The 26,940-nt window shown below is 40.2% G+C and overlaps 1 protein-coding gene across 3 annotated transcripts; it reads left to right on the top strand.

The window, feature by feature from the left end:
- Nucleotides 1-744: 744 nt before the first annotated feature.
- LOC128754286 (probable helicase with zinc finger domain) lies at nucleotides 745-26,586 on the top strand. 3 transcript variants are annotated; one of them, XM_053856793.1, is made up of 33 exons: nucleotides 745-791; nucleotides 5,539-5,768; nucleotides 5,928-5,964; nucleotides 6,116-6,240; nucleotides 6,829-6,885; nucleotides 7,034-7,082; nucleotides 7,336-7,408; nucleotides 7,523-7,721; nucleotides 7,845-7,952; nucleotides 8,123-8,264; nucleotides 9,685-9,834; nucleotides 10,342-10,612; nucleotides 11,049-11,175; nucleotides 11,243-11,455; nucleotides 12,183-12,313; nucleotides 12,694-12,873; nucleotides 13,030-13,131; nucleotides 13,830-14,008; nucleotides 14,745-14,863; nucleotides 15,209-15,354; nucleotides 15,622-15,769; nucleotides 16,217-16,400; nucleotides 16,530-16,758; nucleotides 17,516-17,792; nucleotides 19,249-19,300; nucleotides 20,413-20,600; nucleotides 21,015-21,222; nucleotides 21,334-21,401; nucleotides 21,470-22,013; nucleotides 22,079-22,334; nucleotides 22,436-23,123; nucleotides 23,378-23,666; nucleotides 23,749-26,586. In XM_053856793.1, exons 2-33 carry the CDS (start codon nucleotides 5,541-5,543, stop codon nucleotides 24,153-24,155), a joined length of 6,174 nt encoding a protein of 2,057 aa, XP_053712768.1. In that variant the 5' UTR covers nucleotides 745-791; nucleotides 5,539-5,540; the 3' UTR covers nucleotides 24,156-26,586. The 3 variants fall into 3 exon arrangements, with proteins under 3 accessions (XP_053712768.1, XP_053712769.1, XP_053712767.1); XM_053856794.1 differs by having other exon boundaries at nucleotides 7,333-7,408; nucleotides 20,413-20,471; XM_053856792.1 differs by having other exon boundaries at nucleotides 7,333-7,408.
- Nucleotides 26,587-26,940: the final 354 nt, after the last annotated feature.

Here is a 26,940-nt window from a genome sequence, read left to right as displayed (position 1 = left end):
ATATATATATATATATATATATATATATATATATATATATATATATATATATATATATATGTATATATATATATATATATATATATATATATGTATATATATATATATGTATATATATATATATATATATATATATATATATGTATATATATATATATATATATATATATGTATATATATATATATATATATATATATATATATATATATATATATATATATGTATATATATATATGTTACTGTATGTATATAGAGCTGGGCTGGACACGTGTTAAAAGCTAGAAGTTGAATAATATTCAGCTAAAGGAGAATAAACAGGCATGTGTTAAGCAAGTATTTGATAAGCAAACACCACATGAATGGACTCAATTTCATTTTGGCCCGAATGCAATTATTATTGCATGCATTCAAAAGGTCTAGAAGCGACTAGACATTAACTACACGTATCAAATAATTATTAAACGTCAGACATTTATGGTGTTAATTTAGAACGACGTTTCGTATCCCGATAGCCCCCGTTCTTGTTTTGTTTTATATATATTTTTTAGTGCTATGAGGACATATCGCAGTGCCCGTCGAAAACAAATGCATAACAAATTCCCTTCAGTACTAACAGTAACTGACTCCACAATAACGAGGCGTGATGACCTCGTAAATATTTGGTGAAGCAAATACACACGCGCGCGCGCGCGCGACCGCCTCGCTGCTCAACCTTCAGGATCAGAACTTCCCACTATGCTTTGCGACTGTCTGACAAGTGGATCCAAGATGGCGTAGAAAGTAACGCTAGGTAAGTGTTGACTTGCCATTTTCAGTCGTCTTTTTCTACGCCAAGTCGTTGTCATGACTCCCCCCATTAATTATAGGGACAAGCAAAAGTGTATGGAGTGCATGCATGGATAACAGTACGATGTCATTTCAAATATATAAGCCAATTCTCCGTGGAAAATGTACGGGCCCGAACCCGTTTTGTTTCGGCGAACCCAGTTAGCTGGATTGCTAACTAGCTCTGCTGCTAACATTGTCAGTCCTGCCTTCTTTCCATTAGCTGGTTAGGTTCGTGCCGACTCGGGCCGTGTTTTTGGCCAACAAGCGAAATGCAAAATATACCTACGGCGAAAGCTGTCAGAGCCGTAGGATTGTGTTTTTTAAAAGAGAAAGTTCACAGGCAATATTGGCTCATCAATCGCTTGTACGCCACAAGAGCCGCTGGAACTTGTCAAAACAAGAAACTTCCCTGCTGCTTTGCTGTGATAGATTGTATGCCAGCAAGACCTATACGTTTGTCTCTCACCTATGATTGTTGTTGGCAATGTCGTGGTAAATATATAACTGCCAGTTTAAAAGGCGACCACTTTATTTGTCATCTAAAGGATCCGTTTATTCCAGCCTAATACGTCTGTCCTTCATTGGTAACGGTCTCCTATAGCTTAGTGTTGTAAAACAGGGGACATGTTCTCCTCATACTCCCGCCAAAGCATATCTTTCACATTGTCATTTTTACTGTCTGTTTCAGACGGTTTGGATTCCTTGCACTCTTAATCAGGGATTATCGAGATTCCTTTGGTCATTGTCGAGATACAGTCTCTTACAATCGCGTTTTTAGGTCACTGTAACCCTCAGCTAGAGTACTATTTCAGATGTTGATTACTATTTTTGTCAGTGATGGTCACGTCTCAATTGAAATTCAGTGGGCCATAGTGGAGACCAGTTTTGTATGTTTCACTATATTCTAGTAAACTATTTGGACATTTAATTTTGTTTACTATTTGAAAGAAACGTTTCAAGAAGAATCATTTTGGATGGATTGGGTAACCTGTTTCAGGGGTCTAATGGGGATTGTTATTTGTGGCATTGACAAAATGCCTTTGTCTTGATGTGGGATTCCCAGATCTTAAGAAGTTATCAGGACAATCCAACCTAATATTTGACCTGAAATGTTGCAGAACAACATTATTTACCTTCTCTTTGGTCTGCATCGCTCTTATAGGGTGAGAGAGAGTGAAGGATATGCACTGTGATGCTTACGGAAAACATCATCTCTAGATTGAAATGTTATGGCTCCCTGTACATCAACATGTATTTAAAAGGGTGAAAAGCTAGTTCATTGGCACACATTTCTCTTAATAATTTAATAAATCTATATTTCTCGCTTAATTAGCGTCTAAGGGACCTGAATTATGTGCCATGGCAAATGAAGGCCCGTAATAAAGCTGTACATGTCCAATCACAATGCGCTTGTCGTCAGGCAGACATTTGCTTGGCCAACAACCCGCAAGTTTTTGCGATTATAAACGTGTTTTTTGTGATAGAAAGTGTCATTGAATTCTGTTTTTTTTATTTAAACATTTGAGCGCATCAGTCATCACACACCGGGCAGCTAGAGAGCCAGCATTTTTTTCCTTAGTAGCATCCCTATGCATACAGTCCATTGGGTGTGTTTGGATCATATCGGCCTTTTGTCCACATAAATGCCGATTTGTCATGCACTTATAATGTGTATTGATCATGATTCAAATGAATAAATTCATAAGCCTGCCGGAAATGACGCCTGTGCCGATTCTGAGGAATGCAACACAAATATTTTTAGCCTTGGCATGTATCAGTCTTAATTTATCCTCATTCATCGATTATTTGTCAAGGTTTGGTCTTTCTTTAGTTGTAGAATGCATATTGGATGGCATTAAAAGCACCTGGATCGGAGATGAAGTCAGGGCCACTACTTTTTAAATATTGCCGCTGCGTAGCTCATTATCAACCTGTGTAGTTAGTTCCTTTGTTATAAAGTTCCTTTATAACAATGCCAATAGGCAAATCAATTCCTTTTTAAAGTGTACTGATTTATTCAATGCTATTACCCAATGGCTTATTTATACTTTGCGGTCCTAGTCACACAGTAAAGTTTTTTTTTTCTTCCGTTTTAATCAGGATATTGAGTGAGACCTTTCACAAGCAATTGCTGCCTCTACAACATGCACGAATTCATGAGCTCGGGATGCACACCAAGCGCAACATTTTACTCAATGATCTACAAATCTGCATTGATTTTTGAGACTTTCAATAAAACTATAAAATACTCAAACATCAATTCCACCCCCCTTTTGAATGAGGTAGTATATGAATAGCCACGGCAAATGTCCACTGGTTTGTCTTTGAGTGATTAATTTGTTGTGAACAAATGCAAATTCTATTTAAATAGGCAAATGTGCATTCTAATTACAGGAGTAAAAATAAAAATCACCATGAAAGAAAATGAAAAAACTAGAAAAAAACAATCACAAAAACACATCAGCCGAACATAACTCACAACATAACATTAAGGGTGTAACATAAAGGACAGACCACTGACACAAGAGGGAAGCCTAAGAAAAAGCAGTGCTGAACGGTGGGAAAAAGAAGAATCTTTCTCATGTCTGATGTAATGGTGCTTATTGTAGATGTATGGTAAATCACTGGGAGTGTGTCTCATTGGTGGAGATAGTTGTGATATATTCATACAATGTATAATGTTTGTATTTCTAGAGTTTTCCGTGTCATATAACCATCTCAATATTTTGAGAGAGTCATTAGATCTGTCTTAACTGCTTTGGATATTAGATAAGATTGCCATTTATCAGAGTCAAAACAAACTTGGCAAATGTGCAAATATTGCAGTTATAGTCGAAAGTACATTTCCTTACATGTTTATCAAAGAAAGTTAATGTTTATATGGTTTAATATTTTTAGGAAAAATATTTCAGATTTTCCTTTTCAGATAATAATAATAATAGTAGTAATAATAATAATAATAGTAATGACGAACAAAAATACCATTTTGTATTAATTGGCTGATAATGTGAACAGAAGGCTCTAGATAGTTTGACTACATACTCAATGCTAACTACAATTCTCTTCTCGTGCTGGCATAGTGTTGAACCGAAAACGTCAACACTGTATGCAGACTTTGGATCACATGTTGCACTGAAGCCTCGCCATGACGACGGTTAGAACCAGCCGATGATACTGAGGGCAACAGAGTTCAAATGAAGAGGATACGTGTGATGGATGGGTCAGGAAGTCAAAATAACACCAGCTGACCGGGCAGCGAGCTGGTGCTGTTACCGCTGGAGTGGAGGATTGTGTTGCCAGATATTAACTGAACTTCTGAGAAAGGTGGATGGGTTGCCAGAATTTGCGTTCTCATAGAGCTCATTTTGCTGTTGTGGCGCATTTTGTATGTAAAAAATCACATTGTGTTGCATCATGTTGTCAATTTAAAGCATTGCTCAGACTGCTCTGCACAGTGTTTGATCGCGTCATATGCCACTATTTGGCTTCTGTGACTCTTCGCCTCCGAAGCCATGTTTTTTTTTTTTGGCAAAATTCGGCCGCAGAATGTTCAATGCATCCCTAATAGAAACATTCTGGCATGCAATATGATAAAACGTGGCCTCATATTTAAGTAATTTATGTCTATGTAACATGAAGCAATGTTTTAATTGTGAATATCCTTATTCATCCTGTGTGTCTGTACAGCGATTCCTATTTATTTTTGGAAAACATCCACCACTGCTGAAACCACCAGGAGGCATGCTCACTCATTCCTTGTGGCTGAAAATTGGCAATCATGACAACCTCCAACATGATTATGAAGGAAAAGGGAAATATGTGAATGTCATTAAATTCTGGTTTTATAATGTGTTTCATACTTCACATTTCAGTGCAGCTGAACTTGTCTCCTTAGTTGCAGTAACATCATTACCTTTGTAGTACAATGTATGTGGCAGGTTATTAAAGTTATCAATGTCAGCAGACATTCTTTATCTACTAACCAACTTTGCATTGTTTTGTAGCTCTAGAATCTTATAGGTAATATTTTTTATGCCTTTTTCTATCGGTGTTGTGGAACAGTACAATCTTCTTGGTTTCAACTTGACTTGGCATGTTTCGTAATGCTGTAGTTTTGCAATCTGTTTTGGTTCTTGTATTTGACTGATTGTAGGTCAGAAATGTGTCGCTCTCTTGACTGCTGTCAAAAGCTTGGTTTCAGACATTAGAGAAAATGTATGAGAAAATTCCCGAGCATCTGGCACTTTTGGAATTGCATCAACCAGCAAGTCAACACTACAGAAAAAATGCCCAGACATTTGTCCATGAGAATATGCTTTCTTTGAGGGTCACAATGTCTCCTTTAATCATATTATAGCATGTCATTGTGGTATTGATGCGTCTTTATTAAAAAAGTAACACAGAGTATGTTTTTTTCAACTAAGGCTAACTGTAAAAATGATATAACTGACATCGACCTTCCCATTTTTTCCTTTGTCTTTCCGATTTCTCTGAAATGTCGTTTTCAACATAACTAATTTCTGCTTGTCAATATCTTAGTTTATATCTCAGTTTATTTTCTGTTCCGTGCTTGAATTTTACAAATGTTCATTAGGATCCAAAGCTATTGATGCAATGACAGAATTAAGTTCCTCCAAAGCAGCTTTCATGTACTTAACTAAAATTCATTCTGTTTTTTTCCCCTCCTCTCTTGATGTTTCACCCTATAGTCATGGCAGACAGGAGAGCGGAGAAGTCATGTGAAGAAGCCAGTAGATCGTTAAGCAGGCATGAGTATGAGGCCACAGTCAACCACACCACAGAGGCCTTGGTGGTCCTTGCACCGGAAGTCCAGTCTCCTAGTGCCCCTGGTTCTCCAAACACTCCATCGCTAGCTTTTTCCTCTGGTTCCCTACGCAGCCGTGCTCTTCTTTATCGCATAGCTGCCTTTCTTCAACTAGTAAGTGTTGTGATGACCTGCTCGTGTGTTATTTAACATGCAGACAGGCAACCTTTTATACCTTGTGATTTCTATCTGGCTAATGAAATGAATTTGCGCGTTTGGAAATTATGTGATTTTGAGTTTTGCACGAGCTTCACTGTATCCTTTGATCAACAGAAAAACTATGATGAAGCAGATGAAGATTGCAAAAATGGTGAGTTGGCAAAAGACTAGTGGAGGCTTACTTTATGCTCTGTAAAAAAAGACACGCTGGTATACATTTTCATTGCATGAAAAGCTGCAAGTAAATGTTTATAGTGATTGTCTTTTAACTGATTTATGTGTGTATTGTAACTCAATCCTAGTTCTGGCAGAGGAGATTGCACGGGGAGACGGTGCACTACAAGCCAGCTTACGTTCAATGGTGTTGGATGGCAGCCTGCAGGAGGTGGCAACCATCCTTTCTAAAACCTTGTTTGGAGAGCCAATGGTACGCTCAAAGAATGTTTTACTTGAATGTATTGAGATTACACCCTCCAACGATTATTAACTACTCTGCACATAGAAGACACTTCTTGCATACCTCCTCATTTGTGCTCCTTTTTAAGGAAGGGCATAGTCCCTGAAAATAGCACTTCCTCCATTTGTTTAGGCAAAGGTTAAATATTATTTATCTATTTTTGTTTTTCTCCAGGATCATTCTTTTCACAGATAATGTTTGAGTATATACTCTTGAGAATATCTGCATTCTTACTATATGCATATCGTTCACTACTGATATACTACATGCACCCGTTTGTTCGGTGTTTGTTTTTGTGATAAGCATTTAATTAGTGATACTTGCTGTGCTGTAATTTAAACCAACACCCAAGCGCTGAATGCCATTTTTACATTTAGTACTTTTGATGTGTTATTTTTTATTTTAGTTTTTTGCAATGATATACAATGTCAGCCTCTAATTCCCTTGTGTGAATTTTATTATTTTTCTGTGTTTGAATGACTATCTATTGAATACTTTTGTATTTTGCAGGCATTTTATTTTATTTTTTTACCACAATATGTTTTGCTTTTTCTACAGAATGGAATTATTGCAAAAGATGTGTCCCGGTTAAAAATGCTCCTCTCTCAAATAGAGGTAAGACACATAAATTCTTTAATTGTGACTCCCAGTTTTCTTTCTTTTACTTGAGTGTTGCTTTAACCTTCTATTATTCTAGGCTAAATAATCCTAATGTTATTTGTAAGGAGGGTCAAGTTCAGTTCATTATCATTATTTCTTTCAGGCTGTGAAACGAGAGATGGCGCCTGAATTCATGGAAGATCAAGAGGAAGGTTAGAAAATCTTATGTGGTTTGTTCTCCTGGTGTACGTAATTTAGAACATTCAACAGTACATGTTGCCGAAAAATTACATATTTTTCCTCAAGCAGTTCATTGTGCTCAAGTGGTTTGCAGCGTTTCCTATTGTTGGTGTTCACTCTCTGAGATCATGTTACAGGATTATCTTACCTACCTCATATTTCAAAATCCCTAACCTTCACAGACTTTCTTTCCAAGAATTTAAAAACATTGCTTGTTGACAGAAGTCCAGGATGGCTGGCAGTTCCGTCCTCCCCCTCGTGGAGTCACGAGCAGTGAGGAGTACACACTTTGTAAAAGGTACATCTGCATTTGGCTTTCCAAACTCTTTATGAAACCCTTCCTCAGCTTTCTTCTAATTTCTATGATTTCTTGTAATAACTGAAACAAGAATCATTTTTGCTTTGACTGCAGATATTTGGAGCAGGGATTGTGTCGATATGGTGCTCAATGTACGTCTGCCCATTCTCAAGAAGAGCTGATGGAGTGGCAGAAGCGTTATGCTTCTCGTCTTATCCGCCTCAAGCAGCAACAGGAAAGCAAACACTTTACAGAGAACTACATTGAAGCCCTGATAGAAAAGTGGATGAATTCCCTCTCCCCTGAAAAAGTGGTATGTGGCTTGTAACGCATGCAACAATTGCTGTACTTCATGAGGTTCAGAAACCTCACCCTGCGGAAGAGGGTATTTTAGAAACCTTTTTTTTCCTCATCGATGTTTTATTTTCTTCTCCAGCTAAGTGACTGTCTTGACGGAGTACAAGTAGAAACCAGCTCCAGCCTGTCGGTGACTGTCTCCACCAAAAAATCTGTCCACTCCTGGACCTTCTCATTGTCATGCAAGGTACTACGCATCAATTTTCAGGCAATGGAATTAGTCATTGCTGATATAAATTTAAAACATGTAATTAAGAGACAAGGATAGATAGCCCTAAACTATTGTGTTTCATAGATCTATCGTGTAGTGTTAGAATGTTACTAATGTTATTCTGAATATGTGTTTCCATTTTGTAGCCTGCTAGAAAGCTCTATCGCATCGCCCTGCTGTATGACGCTCATCGGCCACACTTTTTCATCACTGGAGTGTCTTCTGGGGAGCAGCTTCAGGCTCTCCCAGATGGCTGCCAGGAGTGGACCTCTGGAGAGGAGACGGCAGGTAAGTTGTGTGTTAATTGTGAATTTAAAACATTATCTGTGAAGATCCATATTTACTTGCTTCTTGTACCTTTTATTAAGTACCAGGGTTGCCATAGTTGCCTCGACAAATTAGTCTGATCGTAGATTACTCCTTTACCTTGTAGTGTTATGCCACCAGTTGCTTCATATTTTTTATTTTTATTTTTTTTATTTTTTTTATTTTTTTATTCTAAGTAACCAAGTTAAATGGCAAGCTACTTCTTTAATTGCATTTGGCAAATGCTGAAAATACCATCCTTCACCTCAAAATTAAAAATGGCACCTTGTTTTGCCCGTAAGTTAACGTTAGTATAGTACCCTTAGCAGAGTGCACTTTAACCAACAATGGCTCCTGAAATGATTCTGTAATAGTGTTTTTGAACCTGTAAAATGTGTGCTACCAACCTGGAACCTGGGGGCCTGGGATACAATTGTCCACTACTTTTGTTTTACTTCTCTATTGCTTCTTAAAAACCTTTTATCTAGCCTTATTAGGTATTAATTTTAGCTCAGGTTTAGTGTTATAAATGTAGCCTTTTTTCATTTTAACATATGGTATACATCGCACCTGAAATCACACAAAAGATTACCACTATACTATCAAGAAATCACTTAAATAGAATCTGTCAGCGAAAGTGAAGTAGGCTACAAGATCTCAAGAACCAATGCATCATGCCACGATTCAAAGAAATGAGGAGAAAAAAGCAATTGAAATCCATCAGTCCAGAAAAGGTTACAAAGCCTAGGCTTTGGGGCTCCAGCGAACCACTGTCAGAGCTATTATCTACAAATACAGAAAATTGGGAACAGTGGCAAACCTTCCCAGGAGTGGTCGACCGACTAAAATAACTCCAAGAGTGCATGACTCATCCAGGAGGTCACAAAAGAACCGCAGACAACATCAAAAGAACTGCAGGCCTTATTGGCCTCAGTTAAGGTCAGTGTTCATGACTCTACCATAAGAAAGGCACGACCAAAAAATGGCATTTGTGGGAGAGTTCCCGGGCAAAAACCCCTGCCGTCACCAAAGAACGCAATGGCTCTTATGGCACTTTTGCCATTTTGATGATTCTCAAGACTTTTGGTTGAAACATTGAGCTTCATAAGGTTGTCACCTGAAATGGATTTCCACATGGCATTCTTCATGAGCTTCATAATGTAGTCGAGGGTTTGCAGCGCTGCCAGCAAAACAATGGTGGCCACTTTGAGGCATCTATAAATATAAACCATATATAAATATAAGAGTCATGTGTTTCTTACAAATGAATGTTTAATCATGACATTTAAATTTTATTAGAAAATATTGACTGTTAATGTCCCCATGCTTGAATATATGTCGAAAACCTTCCATTGTAACATAAATCTCCACTGATATAATTCTGTTTTTTTGACCTTCACAGCTGACAATGGAATGGACCACTGTGTCTACAAGGTCACTGTTGGCTTCAGCACAGAAATCTTTGGTACCTTCCGGCAAACTGTAGTTTTTGACTTTGGCTCAGAGCCAGTGCTTATGCAAAGGATAATGGTGGATGCGGCTTCAATTGAAGGTATGTATATTCACCATTGCTGCATATCCAACTGTACTGTAGTATAGGAGCTGGTAATGCCAATCGGCTGCAGACAGTTAACTTCTCTACCTTTTACTCAGAGTGAATTCTTGAATCTGTTAACCACATGTCTAATTCAAGTAATTGTCCATCCCAACACATAACAGGTTTCACTCTGGTGGCCACTGAGCAGAACCTAAGGCAGTCATTGCCTTGTTTGTGACCCTAACAGAAGACAAAATGTTAATATAGATTAACTAGGATAAATAACTTTTGGGTAAATAAGGGATTCTTCCGCTTGTTGCGGCCCTAGTGTTGTGATCGTAGCAACAGTACAGTAACCTTTTATTGTACTATCCAATGAAGTGACCAATACATTTGTAAAAATGTTTTCATTTCGGAATTATTTTCAGTAACTCTTGGGGTAGTAACTCTCAAAAGCTCAGACTGATTAAGCTTCTAATAAATCCAGTTATCCATTCATCTTGAGTGTCTACGCTTTTCCAGACCTTGAGCACCTGATGGCGGCCAGGCAGCAACTTCTGATCTCTGCCAAACGTTGGGACTCTTCTTGCAAGACCATAGTAGAATTCTGTCCTAATGAGACCATGGCTGAGTTGGAGCGTAGCCTTTTGTGCAGGTATCAAATTCCTCTGTCAGCTGACCAACTCTTCACCCAGTCAGTGCTGGACAAGACTCTGACCAAAGAAAACTACCAGGCCCGCCTGCATGACCTCCTCTACATAGAGGAGATTGCGCAGTACAAGGAAGTTAGCAAGTGAGTTAGCGTTTTCTCTTTTGTTTTGCTTCTTTAACCTTACATTTGGGTGTTTTCTGGGTTTTTCTCTTCCATGTTCTGTCGGTGATGAGAGAATTGCTATCTAATAATTAATATGAAGGGTTGGAGTTGGTATTTTTTTTAAATTATTATGATTATTTCACCAAACAATACCAGCATCACGTCAAACATCACCTCACCACTAGGTGTCACAGTTGGCTTGTGCTTTACTACTCACTCATGTTCAAGACTATCAATTAAAAATGGCTGTGTTAGATGACCAAATGTACTTCATTTATTATTATTTATTTTTTTTTACTGATTTTGAGTTTTTTTTTTTTTTTGGTTGGATTGCTCACATATATGCATTTCCACAAAAAATGTGTTTAGAGAAATGATCGTTATTACGAGTGATAACACTTGTCATCTTTTTTAGGTTCAACATCAAAGTGAATCTACAATTGGTCAATAGTTTCATGCTGACTGGGATTTCAGTTGGGGCCAAGTATGCTGTGAACGGACAGCTCTTTGCTCGCTTCAAACTCACAGAAACTCTGTCTGAGGTAATGTGTGGTTTTTGGCCTTAATTAATAAAAGATGGCTTACAAGAGATATTTTGCCATTCCTCAGGACACATTGGCTGGACGCCTCGTCATGACCAAGGTGAATTCTGTCCTTTTGCTGCCTTTGGGCCGCAAAGGATTTGGCTGCCAGCCACCTCCTGGGGTCAAAGAGCGGGTTTATGAAGCGGTAATTGAGGAGAAGACCAAGGATTATATCTTTTTGAGGATCTGCAAGGATTGCTGTGAAGAACTTTGCCTACAGCCTGACAGAGAGTTGCAGGTAATGCAAGTGGGAATAATACTGTTTAAACACACATGTTGGATCCTTTAAGCTTCGGTCTTTAAGCTGAGGTGATGCACCTTTAGTTTTCATTTGTTTCTTGAGTAGGGTGTGGGTTTAATTATGTTCATGGCCGTACTTTTTCCTTCTTAACACATGATTCCTCTAATGCAGACTCCTCTGTTTCTCAATTAGGAGACGATGGGATGTAGTATTGATCGGTGATTTGCTGCAAATGCACCAACATAGTGCTCTTTTCCCCATGACCTTTAACATAATGTGGTTCAGCTGCTTTCTTTTTTCTCTCTCGCTTAAACATAGTTCATGCCCAGTAGATCAAACATTTTTGATCTATGCGTTTTTCTTCTGGCAGGTGACTACCATAAAAAAATCAAGGAACATGTTTGTTGTGATGAATTGTTTTGTTGTGATGAATTGCCCAGTTATGAATCTTTCTACTCTGAGGCATGGCATTCATCACATTTTTTTCCCACAATGTGTGCCATTAATAACATGGACCTTTCATTCAGACATCTACAAGTTAATGCTTACCAGTGACCAGCTTTGGTCATGTATGAATGCTCCTTTCTTGGTCATATTTTTTTAATGAGAAATGACAAGTCTTTAAATATCCTTAATGTATCCTTTAGTATATGCAGTTTAGAGAAATGTAGCACCTTCAATGTGTCTATTAACTAGTTTGAATATGTGATTGTTTCTTTCTCAGGTGGAGCTCCAGTTCCAACTGAACAGATTGCCACTGTGTGAGATGCACTATGCTCTTGATCGCATTAAGGAGAACTCCATCCTTTTCCCTGATGTCAGCCTTGTTCCCACCATACCTTGGAGTCCCAACAGGTATTTTAACATAACCAGGATTTAATTTTTAACTCTGTGAAACCAGTTGGTGCCAGTTTATTCTTTTAATCTTAAATAAGGGAGTGTCTACGCAACATTCGTTCTTCAGTAATAGTCTAAATTGACCATGTTCTAGTGTGCAGTACTATGCATCCAGGCTGCCAACACCTTAATCATCAAAATAAGTCCATGTGCATTTAACCCACATTGTTTACAACACATACAAAAATGTTTTTTATTCATCCAACCATTTCATGTGTGATATGGAATGAAAAGTTCAAGACTACAAGTCACGTTGTTTACTGAAATTTGAATGTCAAAGTGTAAGAAAGTGTACAATTTCGCAGTTGCTTAGTTATTGATTTTTTTTTTTTCCCTAGACAATGGGATGAGCAGCTGGATCCCCGTCTTAATGCGAAGCAGAAAGAGGCCATCCTTGCCATCACCACCCCAATCTCCATTTCTCTCCCACCAATTCTCATTATCGGTCCTTACGGCACTGGCAAGACTTTCACTTTGGCACAGGCTGTGAAGCACATTCTCCGTCAAGAACACAGCAGGTTGGTTTGTCTTGCTTCTTCTGTTTCTTATAAAATCCATAGAAATTTGTTGCAGACTTTTTTTCCATTCCCTTTGCCTTTCAAGCATATCACATGATGATCCGTGTTTAATTGCATTACGTCTGTCATGGTTGATGCATCTCCTATTTCTGCCAGGGTCTTGATCTGCACCCACTCCAACAGCGCGGCAGACCTGTACATCAAGGACTACCTTCATCCTTATGTTGAATCGGGTAATCCACACGCCAGACCTCTCAGGTAATGGGCCCACACCATCACTGGTACAACTAATTACTGGTTGAAATGATGTGTGCCAGATGTCAGTACTTACTTTTTGCTTAAGAAACAGCTTCTTTTACTTGTAATGCTGAGGGTTATTATTGACTGTCAACACTCACAATCGGCATGAATGCAAGTTTGGGAAGCTGTAATGTCCGGACTATAAGCTGCTACTTTTTTCTTGCGGTCTGAACCCTTGGGCTTGTACAACAACGCAGCTAATATGTTGATTTTTACGGGTTAAAAAAACATTGAGCCTTGTCATATCAAACCACTGAAGTCACAAGCATTTCATTCACCTCGCCCGTGTGTCTGCAGCTCCGCCAACGGAGTCGGACACATGGGAGAAAACAGTGCATTTTGACTTGTGCATTTGACGCTTTAATGTAAGTGAAAGATGTAACAAGTTCAAGATTAAAGTTAAAAACATTGGCGAGTTTGTCTCATGACTCAGTCTCGATTCTGGACCCATTTTCAAAATTAGCTTAGACGTGATCTTCATGCATTTTTAAGACGAGTTCACCACTGACCTTTCTACGGTTCAGCCAGCACCACTGCATCTGCGGCTTATAGACCGGTGTGGCTTATGTATGAACAAGATGGGTGTGGCTAATATTCTGGTGCACTCTATAGTCCGGAATTTACAGTAATTAGAAAATGTCTTTTCTCATTACCAGGGTATACTTTCGAAACCGCTGGGTAAAGACAGTCCACCCAGTGGTCCAGCAGTACTGTTTAATCTCCAGCACGCATGTCAATTTCCAAATGCCAACAAAGGAGGACATTCTCCGACACCGTGTGGTGGTGGTCACCCTTAGTACCTCCCAGTACCTCTGTCAGCTTGACCTGGAGCCGGGTGAGTCTTATCAACATCACTGTTATTGGATCTCCTTTACTGAGGCTCATTGGGTTTGAATAACCATAACCATTATCCTGTACTTATTTACTGGTGCTAAAGTAAAAAGTGATTATACTATATATACTATATACTATATTTACTGGAGACCCTAATACATTTTGAACCCGTTTACTGCCTCACAAAATAATTCTGGTCCATTTACTGAACCCTAAACATCTACAAATAACAAACTTGTTATCTCAGCTGAAGCTTCTATATTCAGCCGTATTTATTGTCACTAATAAGACTCAACACTATTGTTCATTTGCTTTGAAAATGGTGGTGATGCCTCAGAAGCAGCTTTCTGGTTGTTATTCAGTCTCTCTGCTCCCCCCATTGCTCTAACACTAATTTGTCATGCTGTTTCATCCTTCCCCTCATACTGCTAGCACTGTTTGAGCTTTTGAAATCACATATAGGCTTCTGTTGCCCTTTTCAAATGTTCACAAAAGACAGCCTTTGGTCGGCATCCCTGGGAAAATGCTTAAGTTATTGTGTACCACTTAAATTCTGAAAGGTGCTCTGTGAATTGTTTTATTGTTATCATGAAATACTGATTGTTTATTGCTTGGTTTACATCTTCATATTGAATTCCATGGGGATTATATGGGGAAATGTACACTTTGAAGAATAGCATGTGATGGCGTAACTCAGATCAAAATAGAAAAACTAAAAACTCCTCCCTCTTTTTCAGGGTTCTTTACCCATATCCTGTTGGATGAAGCAGCCCAAGCCATGGAGTGTGAAACCATCATGCCTTTTGCTCTTGCTAACAAGACCACCCGCATTGTCTTGGCTGGAGATCATATGCAGGTATTGATTGAATAAGACAATGAATCTATTGAATGTCTTGAAGTCACGACAAAGTTGAGTTTTCTCAAATTGGAAGTGAGGTGTTTTTATTAAATGGTTAAAATACAATAGTGAAAGTTTAAATGTGTTTTTATAGACTCAAATTTGTTAGAATAACATGGAATTAGTAAGTAATAAATACTAGTCAGGTCTGACAATATAAATTATTTACATACATTTATGAAGGTTAAATCAGCACACCACAAAAAGGAAGTTTTATATATAGTGTGTTCGATATAGTAGTGGCCAGATTCTTCCTCTGTATTAGTTTCGCCTCAACTGTTCTCCCTCTTTGATGTTTTGCAGCTCAGTCCATTTGTGTACAGTGAGTTTGCCCGGGAACGCAACCTTCACGCATCACTATTGGATCGACTATATGAGCACTATCCTCCTGAGTTCCCCTGTCGAATCCTCCTGTGTGAAAACTACCGCTCTCATGAAGCTATCATCAAGTATGTTTGCACCGCCCTTACAGTCGCCTGTGTTGATTGTAATTCACTGCTTGAGAGGTTGAGAAACTATTTCCGGTTTTAGAATTGGATGTTGTGCCTTGACTCTTTGTCCCGCTTTTTAAGTTTTGATAACACAAATTACACTTAATTTATTACATTCTTATGAAATATTTAAAGTAACTGGTTGTATTTGTACTGGTTAACTTTTGATTCTTTGTGGGCACAGTTTCACCTTTCTCATAATGTTTTGATGTTCTTTTTCTTCAGCTACACTTCAGAGTTGTTTTATGATGGGAAGCTCATGGCAAGTGGAAAACAGCCCTCTCACAAAGATTTTTACCCTCTGACCTTCTTCACTGCCCGAGGTGAAGATGTTCAGGAGAAGAACAGCACTGCCTACTACAACAATGCAGAGGTATTTCGGAAAAGAGGAAAATGTTGGTTGCATTTCCTCCTGATGATTGAAGTACACTGTTTCGAGAAAGCATTGCCCAGTTAGATGATGGATGGTGATGGATTTTTCATGACAAAAAGTGAAACACTTAATTTGACACAAGAAAAAACAGTGATCAAATTCATGTATCACATTTATTGGTAAAATATCTTTGCTTTTGATAATAAACTCACATTATTTTGGTTTCTTGTTGGAACACTTACCATGGAAGCTGATAAAACATCTAATTACTAAAAAATATATTCTGTATGTTTATATGTCCACCATTTTATTACGTGAGGTACTCACATCTGGAGATGGAATTTAGGACTGTTTTAAAATTGTTTGCTTTATATATTGTATAAAGTATGGATGATGATCACAGATGTCCTGAAATGTTTCTTTTCTAAAAATGATTCAACTCTCCAGGTGTTTGAAATTGTTGAACGTGTGGAGGAGTTGCGCAAGAAATGGCCTGTCTCTTGGGGCAAGTTGGATGAAGGCAGCATTGGGGTGGTTTCTCCCTATGCCGACCAGGTGTTCCGCATTCGAGCTGAGCTCAGGAAGAAGAGAATGCACGAGATCAGTGTGGAAAGAGTGCTCAATGTCCAAGGCAAGAAAACCTCACTGTGATGAATAATTACACATGCATACAAGATGCATATCCATTTTCTATCTCTTTTCTGATCCAAAATAAATATGCATTGCTAATTGGATTTTTTTTTTTTTTACTCATTGGCAGGTAAACAGTTCAGAGTTCTGTTTCTTAGCACGGTGCGGACACGCCATACCTGCAAGCACAAGCAGACAGCCATTAAGCGCAAAGAGCAACTTGTAGAGGATTCAACAGAAGACTTGGACTACGGATTCCTCTCAAATTATAAACTTCTGAACACAGCCATCACAAGAGCCCAGTCCCTTGTTGCAGTTGTGGGAGATCCTATAGCGCTGTGCTCAATTGGACGTTGCAGGTAAGTTCATGCTGTTGTTCAAATCGTTTAACTTTGTGCTCTCAGAAAATGTGATGTAAGTCAGTGACAATCAGGGAAGAAGTTTAAGTCTTGGAAATGTGAGCCTTTCTTGTATTTTTTGATGTTTCTGTTCTTCTCATCCTCATTGTGATGCCACACCTGGACCTCTCTCATTCATCACTCTTATAAGGAGTGTCTTCTTCTTATCCCCAAAACAGATCACACAAGAACACATTAGTTGCGCTATGCTTTGTCACTTCATTGATTTTCCCCTTTACCTCGTGGCTTATTGGTAGTGATTTGCAGGACCTAACAAGCATGTAATTGTGAAAAAAACTGAACTGTCTGAGGACATGTATATTTTGTTGATGCGATGAATGTTTTTTCTATTAAGGATGTAGAAATTAGACTTGGACTTAGACTAGACTTTATGTATCCCTTTGGGATGACTCCCTCCAGGAAATTTATATTTCCAGTAGCAATAGAGGCAAGAAAGGGCATGCACTCAGGAAGAGCATCACACAGAAAAAAATAAAAATTAACCTAAAATTGTCTAAGAAAATCTGTTCAATCGCTGCTTCTATTGGGAAGTTGGAGTCCTACTCCTGGACAGAATGTTGTTTGGTATGAGCAGCATGACATTTGCATACAAATGGTTCTAGTCACTTTTTATAATCTGAGCTCTTTTCCTCTGGTGATGGTTGCTCGAAGAAAATTGTTCCTTACTGAAGAAGATATTTTTTTCCATTTCTTTTAGGAAGTTCTGGGAGCATTTTATCTCAATCTGCCATGAAAACTCAAGTCTTCATGGAATCACTTTTGAGCAGATAAAGTCTCAGCTTGAGGCGTTGGAGCTGAAAAAGACCTACGTCCTCAACCCCCTGGCTCCAGAGTTCATCCCACGGGCTCTCAGGCCTCTGCAAATACACCATCCTTCATCACAGGTGTTGCACCCCCATCACCAGCAGCATCATCCGCAGACCATCACCCACAAACAGGGTCCTCAGCAGCAACAGCAGCAATCACCTCCCAAGGTAATGACTTTAAATAGCAAATATCAAGTTACATATTTGTGCCATTTAGGATAGTGAGACAATGAAAAGCGGTGTATTTTTTTAAAAATAATTTTTGTCTAATTACTTTTTTACTTCCCTATTACTAAAACATGAAAAACAGAATCACTTTCTATTTCACTGTAAGTCATGGGCTTCATGGATTAAAAAAAAAAGAAATGGACATGACAACCATGTCTTTAAATGCTTTTTTCTGGCCCTGATTATTAAGCTTGAGCACACGTGTCTCAGTCTATTCCTCTTCCCCCTGAGGTAAAGGTTAACAAAATCACCCTCGCTGCCACCTCCCACTGGGCCTAATGAGCCACAGCTCCGCGGCATCACCTGAGGTCGAAATTTCTACCGCTCTGTCGGTCTATACTCTTCACAATTGGCAACTCAAACGGTTGAGATTCTGCGAATCCACGAGGTGTAATGTCATCTTTTGCTTTACTCGCTAAAATGTGTAATACACACAGGCATCAAAGGAAAAAAAACATTTTGTATGAATGTATCAGAACAATAGTAGTTAAGCTCTAATTGTCTCTTATCTCGAAGAGAACCTTTGACAATGTAAGCAACTCTTGAAGTAGCGAATCCATTTATTATTTAATATGCAGATTGCAAATATAATGTGTTCTTCAAAAACAGTTTGGAGACAAATGTTATACAATGTTTGTCTCCCTCTAAAATAGGCAGGTGGCTTGAGGTCTGAATGAGGGAAGACTAGTCGAGATGTGTTGTGCATGTTGATAGATCTTAGATTTATGGATGACAAAGGACGACAATTTATATTGATATTCTTCCAACATATCTGGTTCACAATTAAACTTGAAGTTCGATATTGTGTAGCTCTAATTGTAGCGCCACAGACATTACCATCCAGCACAAAAAGAGTGAACTGCGCTGTCATGAACAGCAATGGCAAGAGGATTTAGATTTGACATGTGATGTGTGTTTTCTCTTGGCATCCCACTATCCCTGACCTGTTTCAGCTGTTTAATGCCTGCTGTCCATTATTCATGCATTAATGTTTGATGATCACCCACAACGGTTGTGGAGGAATGAGTGTGTACTGCAGTATATACTACTAGACTGTTGATGATGAACTATTTCAGTTTGTCTTGTGGCCACTTGAAATTCTGTTATTGATACCAGGATATATCATGTATGCATTACAAAAAGCGGCCTGAATGGAAAGTGTGAGATGTCTGCATTGATTTATTTATTGTCAGCTTATTCTTTGAGGTTGTTGTTTGTCCCTCCCCCGTTTTCAATGACATGCTACGACTTATTAATAGTGACATATGTGGGCCAATTGTGATCACACTGCAGCTGCTCTATTTGCTTTTATTCTATATGCTTTTATAGTTCTATGCAGCTGATCGACTCACATAAACTACCCACTCAGTTATTCAAGTTTGCTCTTGTCTTGCAGGGAAAACACAACCCACATAACCATTCTGATCACCTTCCACCTGAAGGATTTGGTGAGTGTTGTTTGTTTCCATGTTATTTAGTTTCTGCCTTCTTCAGTAGAATTATTTTTGTACGGCTGCAGCTGTCAAGCAAATGATTGTATTTACATGTGTCCACCGTATCCAAATGACTTTTTTTCTCCCGCTTAGTTAAGCAAATTTCGGGGTTCCCTGTTTCCCTGACATTGACATTGGTGGAGAGGTGTGTACCGGTGAAAGGTTTTTGGTGTAATGCAGAGCTGACATGGAAAAAGCATTCTCACGAACATCAATAGCTACTTGCTTACTCAGAAAAAGACTGGAATGTAAATGTTTTACCTTGGCAAGGCAGTGCACAGTATTGGGAACTTGAGTTTCGGGGATTCATTTTATTTACAAACCATTCAAGTTGGATTAATTTAAGGTTTCTTGTACCGATTACACTGATCCTCTGTGTTTCACACGGAATCTATGGAGTCCTTTGTTGGTTAGTGTGGAACGTAGAATTTAAAAAAAAGTGAGATGATATAAATATCTAATACCTAAAGACAATTGTCATCTTTAATTGAATAAACTTAATTTGTACAATTGAACAGTCTGGTTGTTGAGCAGGTTGTCCAGTGTCCTCAAGCAAGGCACCGTATCCACTTTGCTCTCTGTGAATATTTATGAATTGTCACATGAAATATGTGAATGTGAATATGTCTTGAAAAGCTCTATAGAAACGCAAGCCATTACTATTACATGGAGCCTGGTGTCCAAATGGTGGGAAGCTAAGGTAGAAGGCTTCTGTCCTCACCGGAAGAGTGAGGCAAAGAGGATAAAAATGAATATGAAGGAGGCAGGCACTGTATTGAATAGATCAGAGTTCATGATACCCACCGTGTGTATTGCAGAAAAGTACTGCTCATTCAATCTTCATTGCATCATATTGGAGTTTATGAAATTCACATATATTTTGTCAACTGGATTCATTTTCATTGGGATGTCTCATGTTACAACCAGTGTGTTAATTTCTTCAGTCTGGGAGATAAATGTGGTACTGAAAATGTTTTTATTGCATTTTGTGTGTTTGTGTAGATAAGTGACATGTGCGTCGCTCATTCATATTGACTTGCTGCTTTCTCTCGCTTCTCTCGCAACAGTCCAACCCAATCCAGCTGTTCTGATGGGCAACCCGATTCGGGCCTTCACGCCACCTTTGGTTAGTGCACCAGCTGGCATAGGAAAGTCACCCAGTCCGGTTCAGAGAATAGATCCTCACACAGGCACAGGCATCCTCTATGTTCCAGCGGTGTATGGTGGCAACATGGTCATGTCAATGCCCCTCCCAGTAAGTTTTTAAACCAAAAATAAATCCTTCACCAGTTATGGTATGCTTTATTCCCTCGGATGGGGGCGGCTACTCATTGTTTGTCCCTAAACTGTAACGTCACCTCATGAAGTGTAGGTGGTATTTGAAAAGAGACCAGCTGTGGTTTAGGATAACAGACAAAATAGACCATAAATCCATGGCATATATCTTACAATCCTGCGTGTAGACTGCACAGCGACGACAAATATGCCTTGGATATAGAATATTAATCAACTTTTTGTTCCACCGTAACAATATCAAATAATGACTTTGAACTCCTCAAATGCTCTCCATTTTCTAGCCAGAACTGATTCTTGATTGCTGTGGCAAAAGCGGTGCAGTATAGTTCCGCTCTCCTTCACAGATGCGCTGACTCACTGTTGTTTCTCGTAGTTGCCTTGGACAGGATACCAGAATCCACGTTTTGCCGTGGATCCTCGCATCATGAGTCACCCGGCAGCCATGGCCTATAACTTCAATCTGTTACAAGCCCCGAACCGGGGCTCCCCAATCCCATACAGTGGCGTTGCTCACCCATCCCCACTAGGAATGTGCCAGCCCAGCCCTGAGAAGGAGCCACATGCAGATCCCCTCAGAAATGGCACGTTTTTTTTCTTGTTCTTGTTGTTTTGGGGTTTTTTTTCAACTGCATTTCTGTCACCAGAAGCCCTAAAACTCTGGACTTGTGTTCTTTTGTGATCGTATATTATAGGCAAAATAGCAGAACAGGGTCGCCTTCAGACACCAGAGCGTAAATCCACAGACCTGAAGGACAAACAGGTGAGATGAAGTGCAAAACAAAAAAAATGAAATCCTCACACATAACATTGTAATCCCTGTAATTTCAGGGAGATGTTGATGCCGGCCAAAACCGAGGTCAAGACTTGCAATCTGATGGACTGGTTGGGCTATCAAATGCGTTACTCCACCGGAAAGACCCCGCTGCCGCTCAGAGGTCCCTCAACTACCACCTGGCTCCACCAAACCCCACAATGCCACAGCATCTAACTGGTGGCAGAGCCTTCCCAACTCAATATCCAGTCTCCAGGCTTCCCTATCGGGTTGGTCAGCCGTTACATCCGGGGATGGCCCAGCAGAGTCAGCAACAGCAGCAGCAGAGTCTGCAGCAGCAGCAGCAGCAGCAACAACAGCTCAGTCCGGCGTATGGTTCCAACAGCTCCAGTGCTTCATTCTTCAGCGGCCACATTGGCTCCCATCGGCCCGTCCATTCACCAACAATGGATGGGCCGGAGTCTGCTGGAGTAGATGAAATGAATAGTTTGAGGACCCCCCTGGTCCATCCAGTGGGTCACCAACCAAGTCTCTCACAACACAATCGAATCAACAGCTTTGGGGAAGAAGGACAGGATGGTGCTCTGGCTGACTGCCTGGGTGAGTTCATCTCTTAATCCAAAGATTCAGTACAGCATTAATTGAGCTTGTACCTACACTTGCAGAGCTTCAAGGACCCTTGGCACTTGAGGCATTGAACCAGCAACAGCAGACAGCCAGAATGGGGCAGTGGGGAGAAGCAGCAAGCTCCTTCCTCCAAGGTGGCGTGGCCTTCCCAGTTCCTCAACAGATCGCCCACCTCGCTCAGCCAGGCATGGCTCGCTTCCCCCCTCAGCTCTTCAGAGCCACTAGTTGGGGTCTGGGTGCCAATATGGAGGATGAAGTCAGCCCCTCTGCCAACACTGGGCCGCCTTTCACCAGGTGAGTGCAAGTTTACTGAATTAAATTGTTGCCGTGTCATGACAGTGCCTCGGGTTCAGCATGGTGAAGGGGAGTGAAATGTCTTCCTCATTCATTGTCAGGTACACGGGCCTCTTGAGAGAGATGCCACTGCAGGAGCAGCCAGGACCCAGGGATGTGACTGAGCTGCAGCCCCCACCTCAATCTCGGCTGCTTCAGTATCGCCAATCCCGAAACCCTGGTGACCCCTCGTCTGCTTTAGATGCCGCTACAAACCTCGAGAGTCCTTTCCCATCAGGGCAATACTCCCACGACATGGTTCGGGATTTCCTCAATAACAACATGCATGGCAGTTCATCCCTTCAGCAGAACCATGGCGGAGGTCCGCTCTTTAACACTGGTAGCTACACCAACCAGCCAGCAGCCCAGCCGGCCAGCCCCCCTTCCTCCCAGGTCAAATTCCTTCTGCAGGAGGGCCAGTGGTCCCAGACTGGAGGCCCCCCTGTCACACCCCCACACCAGAACCACCTTTTGGGGAACCAAGGCCATGGCCTTCCCTATGGGATGGCAATTATGGGTCACCCTAGTAGGCAGGAGCAAGTACGCTTGATGCAACTTCACCACCACCACCACCACCACCACCACCATCAGCAGCAGCAGCAGCAGCATCAACAACAACAGCAGCAGCAGCAACATCAGCAACAGCAGCAGCAACATCAGCAACAGCAGTCTCAAGAGCAAGACGTGGAGTCATACAACTCGCTGTCCCCCAGAACATCCACAGCTCCTGCCGTCCACAGTCAAGACGAGGTGAGAAATGGCTGGTTTATAACGCAGTGGAGAAATATGGGGTCCGATAATATATATACCAATAGCAAAACTCATGATGTAGGCAGAATGTCAATGAGTAAAACTGGGTCCATTCCTTGGTTGTCATGGTGGGTTTCCCATCTCTGTATTATTGAAGGAATATTGGAAGATCTGTACGTTGTGCTTTTTGGAGCTTGCCACCAGGACCTTTTCATGACTCTGTTTTTTTCCTTCCTCGCCCTCTTGACCTCAAGTATGAACCTCGAGGTCCTGGCAGGCCCCTGTACCAGCGCAGCATTTCCTCCTACTACCCAGATGAAATGTCTCCATCCAACGCCCACGTTGCTCAGTCTCTGCCCCGAACTTCAGAGCCGCAAGACCATCCTCATCCTCACATGCAGCAGCAGCAGCAGCAGCAGTCACATGTTCCTTACGGCTACTCTTCCAATGACATGTGGCCCGCCAACGGCGGGGGTCACGGCCCATTTCGGAACATGCCCTGTAATGGAGCCAGTACGATTCCCCAGCCTCGAGAACTTCTTGGTAGGTGTCTCAGTTTTTGAGCTGTTCCTGAAGTGTTCTGTTGGATGTAACTTTTCCCGATTATTTATTTCCCGACAAACAGCGGCGAAAGTTCTACGTCAGACAGAAGAGAAGGTGAAGGCCGAGTCGACGGTGTCGCAGCAAACACACCCACACACGCTGAACTCCCTCCAGCACCTTGGACAGTTCCCTCCGCTTATGGCCAATAGCAAACCGCAGCAGCAACAGCACCCGCCGCCGCCGCCGCCACCACCGCCACCGCCGCCACCACCACCACCACCACCACAGGCTCCCATGGAGCCGGGCCAGAGGGCTCCTCATTTAAATAAACCTCCTACTATGTCCTATGCTAGCGCTCTTCGGGCTCCACCAAAACCCAGAGCTATTCGCCCTGAACAGGCTAAGAAGAACAGTGACCCGCTCTCTCTGCTGCAGGAGCTGAGCATAAGTTCAGATGCTGGTAATGGTTACTATTCTTATTTCAAATGAATCTCCTTTAGCATATAAGTGTTTAAAAAAAGTATAAAAATTGCAAAACTGTACACAAAAAGACAAAAATAGTGATAAGTGCATTCAAATTGTTTCTATTGGTAGGTTTGTTTTGCCTTTTGTTCATTTTTAACTCTTTATTTGTAACAGTGAAGTTTCTTTTCTCACATATCTGTGAAGAAATGCATATATACAGTGAATGCATTACTGCAACATACATACACATGTATATATGAATATATACTTATAGTATTTACACTTGTATATGGACGTAATGCAAAAAAGACAAAAAAAAACAAAATAAAAATTAGGATTAAAAAAAACAGACTTGGTTGACCACTTAGCTTTCTGTATATTTTTTTTTTTACCTTGCAGAAGTTACTTGATTTTAAATGTTTTGTTTTCAGCAGCGGTTTCATCCTGGTTCATCCAAATGTTGGTGGTAACAGCCAGGAGCTAAGTGGTCAGCTGACAGACTTTACAGTGTATAGAAGCAGATCTTTTTTTTTCCTCTTTATCTGTACGGAAAATAAATGAGTAAGTCACATGCCACAGACCTCCTCCTCCTCCTCGGCTAATCTGAATCATTACTGCATCTGCCCCCCTTTTAACTTGTCAATGTTCGACCTTGTACCCTGAAATTATCTTCCAAATGTGAATAAGAATACTTTCTTTCACTGATACTTTTTGGGAGGAAAGAGTGCCGGAGTTATTATTTAGTATCGAAGATTGTTTATGTGGAGGTCCAGAAGAGAGGGAAATAGTTGTTGTCGTCTTTGTTTTTTCACCGAAGCCCGTCATAAAACAGCAGAAAAAACATTGATAATTGTTACTATTTTTCTGCGGCGAGGTCTGAATAAAGGTTTGAGGAAGTGGGAAAGGCACAGTGAGGTCAGGTTTGGTACGAATCTTATGAACATGCTCATGCACTTTTGGTTAAATCCATAGCTACTTTGTTAGATTTTTTTTTTTTCTCTCTGTGATGTCATTTGTTCATAACCCTCTCACCTCCATGTCGTTCATTTGTAGTTTAACCAATTATGCCAGAACCAGCGGTTGACGTGGCTCAGTATTTGCGTGTGAAATGAAGGAGGTAGTCACTTGTAATAAATAATGCAGCAGTACGTCTTCAAGATGGAAAAGAACTAGCTCTGTCCGTGCCTTCTATCCTGCTTTTTTTTTCCATGTTGTTTTCCAAAAAGCGTAGGAACACAGGGCTTCATTCCACCCAGCATGTTGCTTGTTAACTTCGCCAGTGAAAGTAACAAAGGCTCCGACTGTAAATGCAACCGACTCGCACAGTTCCAAACACACTGGCCCCCAAATGTCCTTGTTATTGAAGAAGTTATTCAAATGGATAGTCTATTGTAATTTTAAACTCCAGATTTTTCCTTTTAACTTGGCAGAGAACCTCATATATTTGTAAATAGACATTTTCTAGATATTTACACACCCGAATTTTAGGAGCGCCTCGATTTTTGTAGGAGCTCTTCAAAGTAGATCCTTTTTAATTATGCAAAACAAAAATTGCACGCAACAAAGTATTCAATAGTTGCGATCATGTACAACTTTTTTTTTTTTTTTTTGCGGATAGCGTTGTCTCTGTTGCACAATTTAATCTATATATTGAAAGTATCGTTGCTGGATTTGTCCTCTTCTAGTACCCATTGGTAGTTATCCTACAATCATGTTTTTCCCCCCATTTTATTTTTGGTGTTTTATGCGAAGACTCTTCTCGTGCATGATTTTGAATCCCTGTTTTTATCTGTTTGTATGAATTTGTGGATGAAAAAAAAAAGCTTTTGTTCAACCTACAGAGTCTAATATTTTATTGGATGTGTATAACTGGTGACTATCAATTATGATCTTTTACTAACACGTCAGTCCACTGCGTAATGGTTATGTCTGTTCTCCCTGTATTCGTGCGCAGGGCTGAAACTGAAGTTGCTCCCACGTCTGTGTCATGTTTCCCAGTTGTTTCTGAGGGGATGAAACGGCGGCTAATCTCTGAAGTTGTGCAATACTAATAGTTAACTGCTTGTTTTGTTTGTTTATCTAATGGCAGAGGAGATTCAGCCGAAATATTTAAAGGGATTTTAGACATTTTCAGCCTTTACATTTTTACTCCCTTCATGGAAAAACCTATGTATTTGAGATTTTTAGAACCTGTTTTAGTGGCACACGCAAAGGGAGTAACCTGCCCAGCCAGTAGAGAGCGCTGTGTTCGGCCACGTCTCCTGTCTCTCCTCTTCCCTGCAGCGGTGCATCCTCCCTCACACCCATTGGTTCCTCCCTTGTGGACACAAGAAGATTCATAGATCTGTTTTACTCTTCATTTCAATCAATGGTGGTCGAAAAGTTTTTAAACTGTGTTTTAAAGTTTTCCTTTCTTTTTTTTTATTTGTTTCTCTATTAAAGTGTTTTTATTGAATTTGTTGTACGAGTGCTCAATGCAGTATGGAATATTAATGTGGAACATGATGAGTGCCATAATTCAGAAAGAATGTAGGAATGTTGATCCAAATATTTTAAAATGGAGATTATTTTTAACTTAATTTTCATCATTCAGGATGTTTGTCCAACCGACTGTAGATTGACAGTGACACTTTAAATGGCTACTGAATGTGTTGAAGTGCACTTTTGTGTAACGAAGATGGCACTTACCGTGATCTAAGTAAATTCTGCCTTTTTTTTTTTGGTCCAAAATACCTCCCATACAGCTGTAAGAAATATTTTGTTGGACAAGCTTTTGGCACAGTTGTGGACGGACATGCGACAAATGTTC

Source organism: Synchiropus splendidus, chromosome 2 (genome assembly GCF_027744825.2).
Source record: "Synchiropus splendidus isolate RoL2022-P1 chromosome 2, RoL_Sspl_1.0, whole genome shotgun sequence".
Lineage (NCBI taxonomy): Eukaryota > Metazoa > Chordata > Actinopteri > Syngnathiformes > Callionymidae > Synchiropus > Synchiropus splendidus.
The sequence above is the reverse complement of the archived record's forward strand: the minus strand, read 5'-3'. Positions and strand labels throughout refer to the sequence as shown.

Bases quoted from the DNA above. Each gene is read 5' to 3' on its own strand.
- LOC128754286 (XM_053856792.1), top strand. From the start codon at position 5,541: ATGGCAGACAGGAGAGCGGAGAAGTCATGTGAAGAAGCCAGTAGATCG. The intron at 5,769-5,927 runs GTAAGTGTTGTG...TTTGATCAACAG, and splicing joins TAGCTGCCTTTCTTCAACTA to AAAAACTATGATGAAGCAGA. The intron at 6,886-7,033 runs GTAAGACACATA...TATTTCTTTCAG, and splicing joins TGCTCCTCTCTCAAATAGAG to GCTGTGAAACGAGAGATGGC.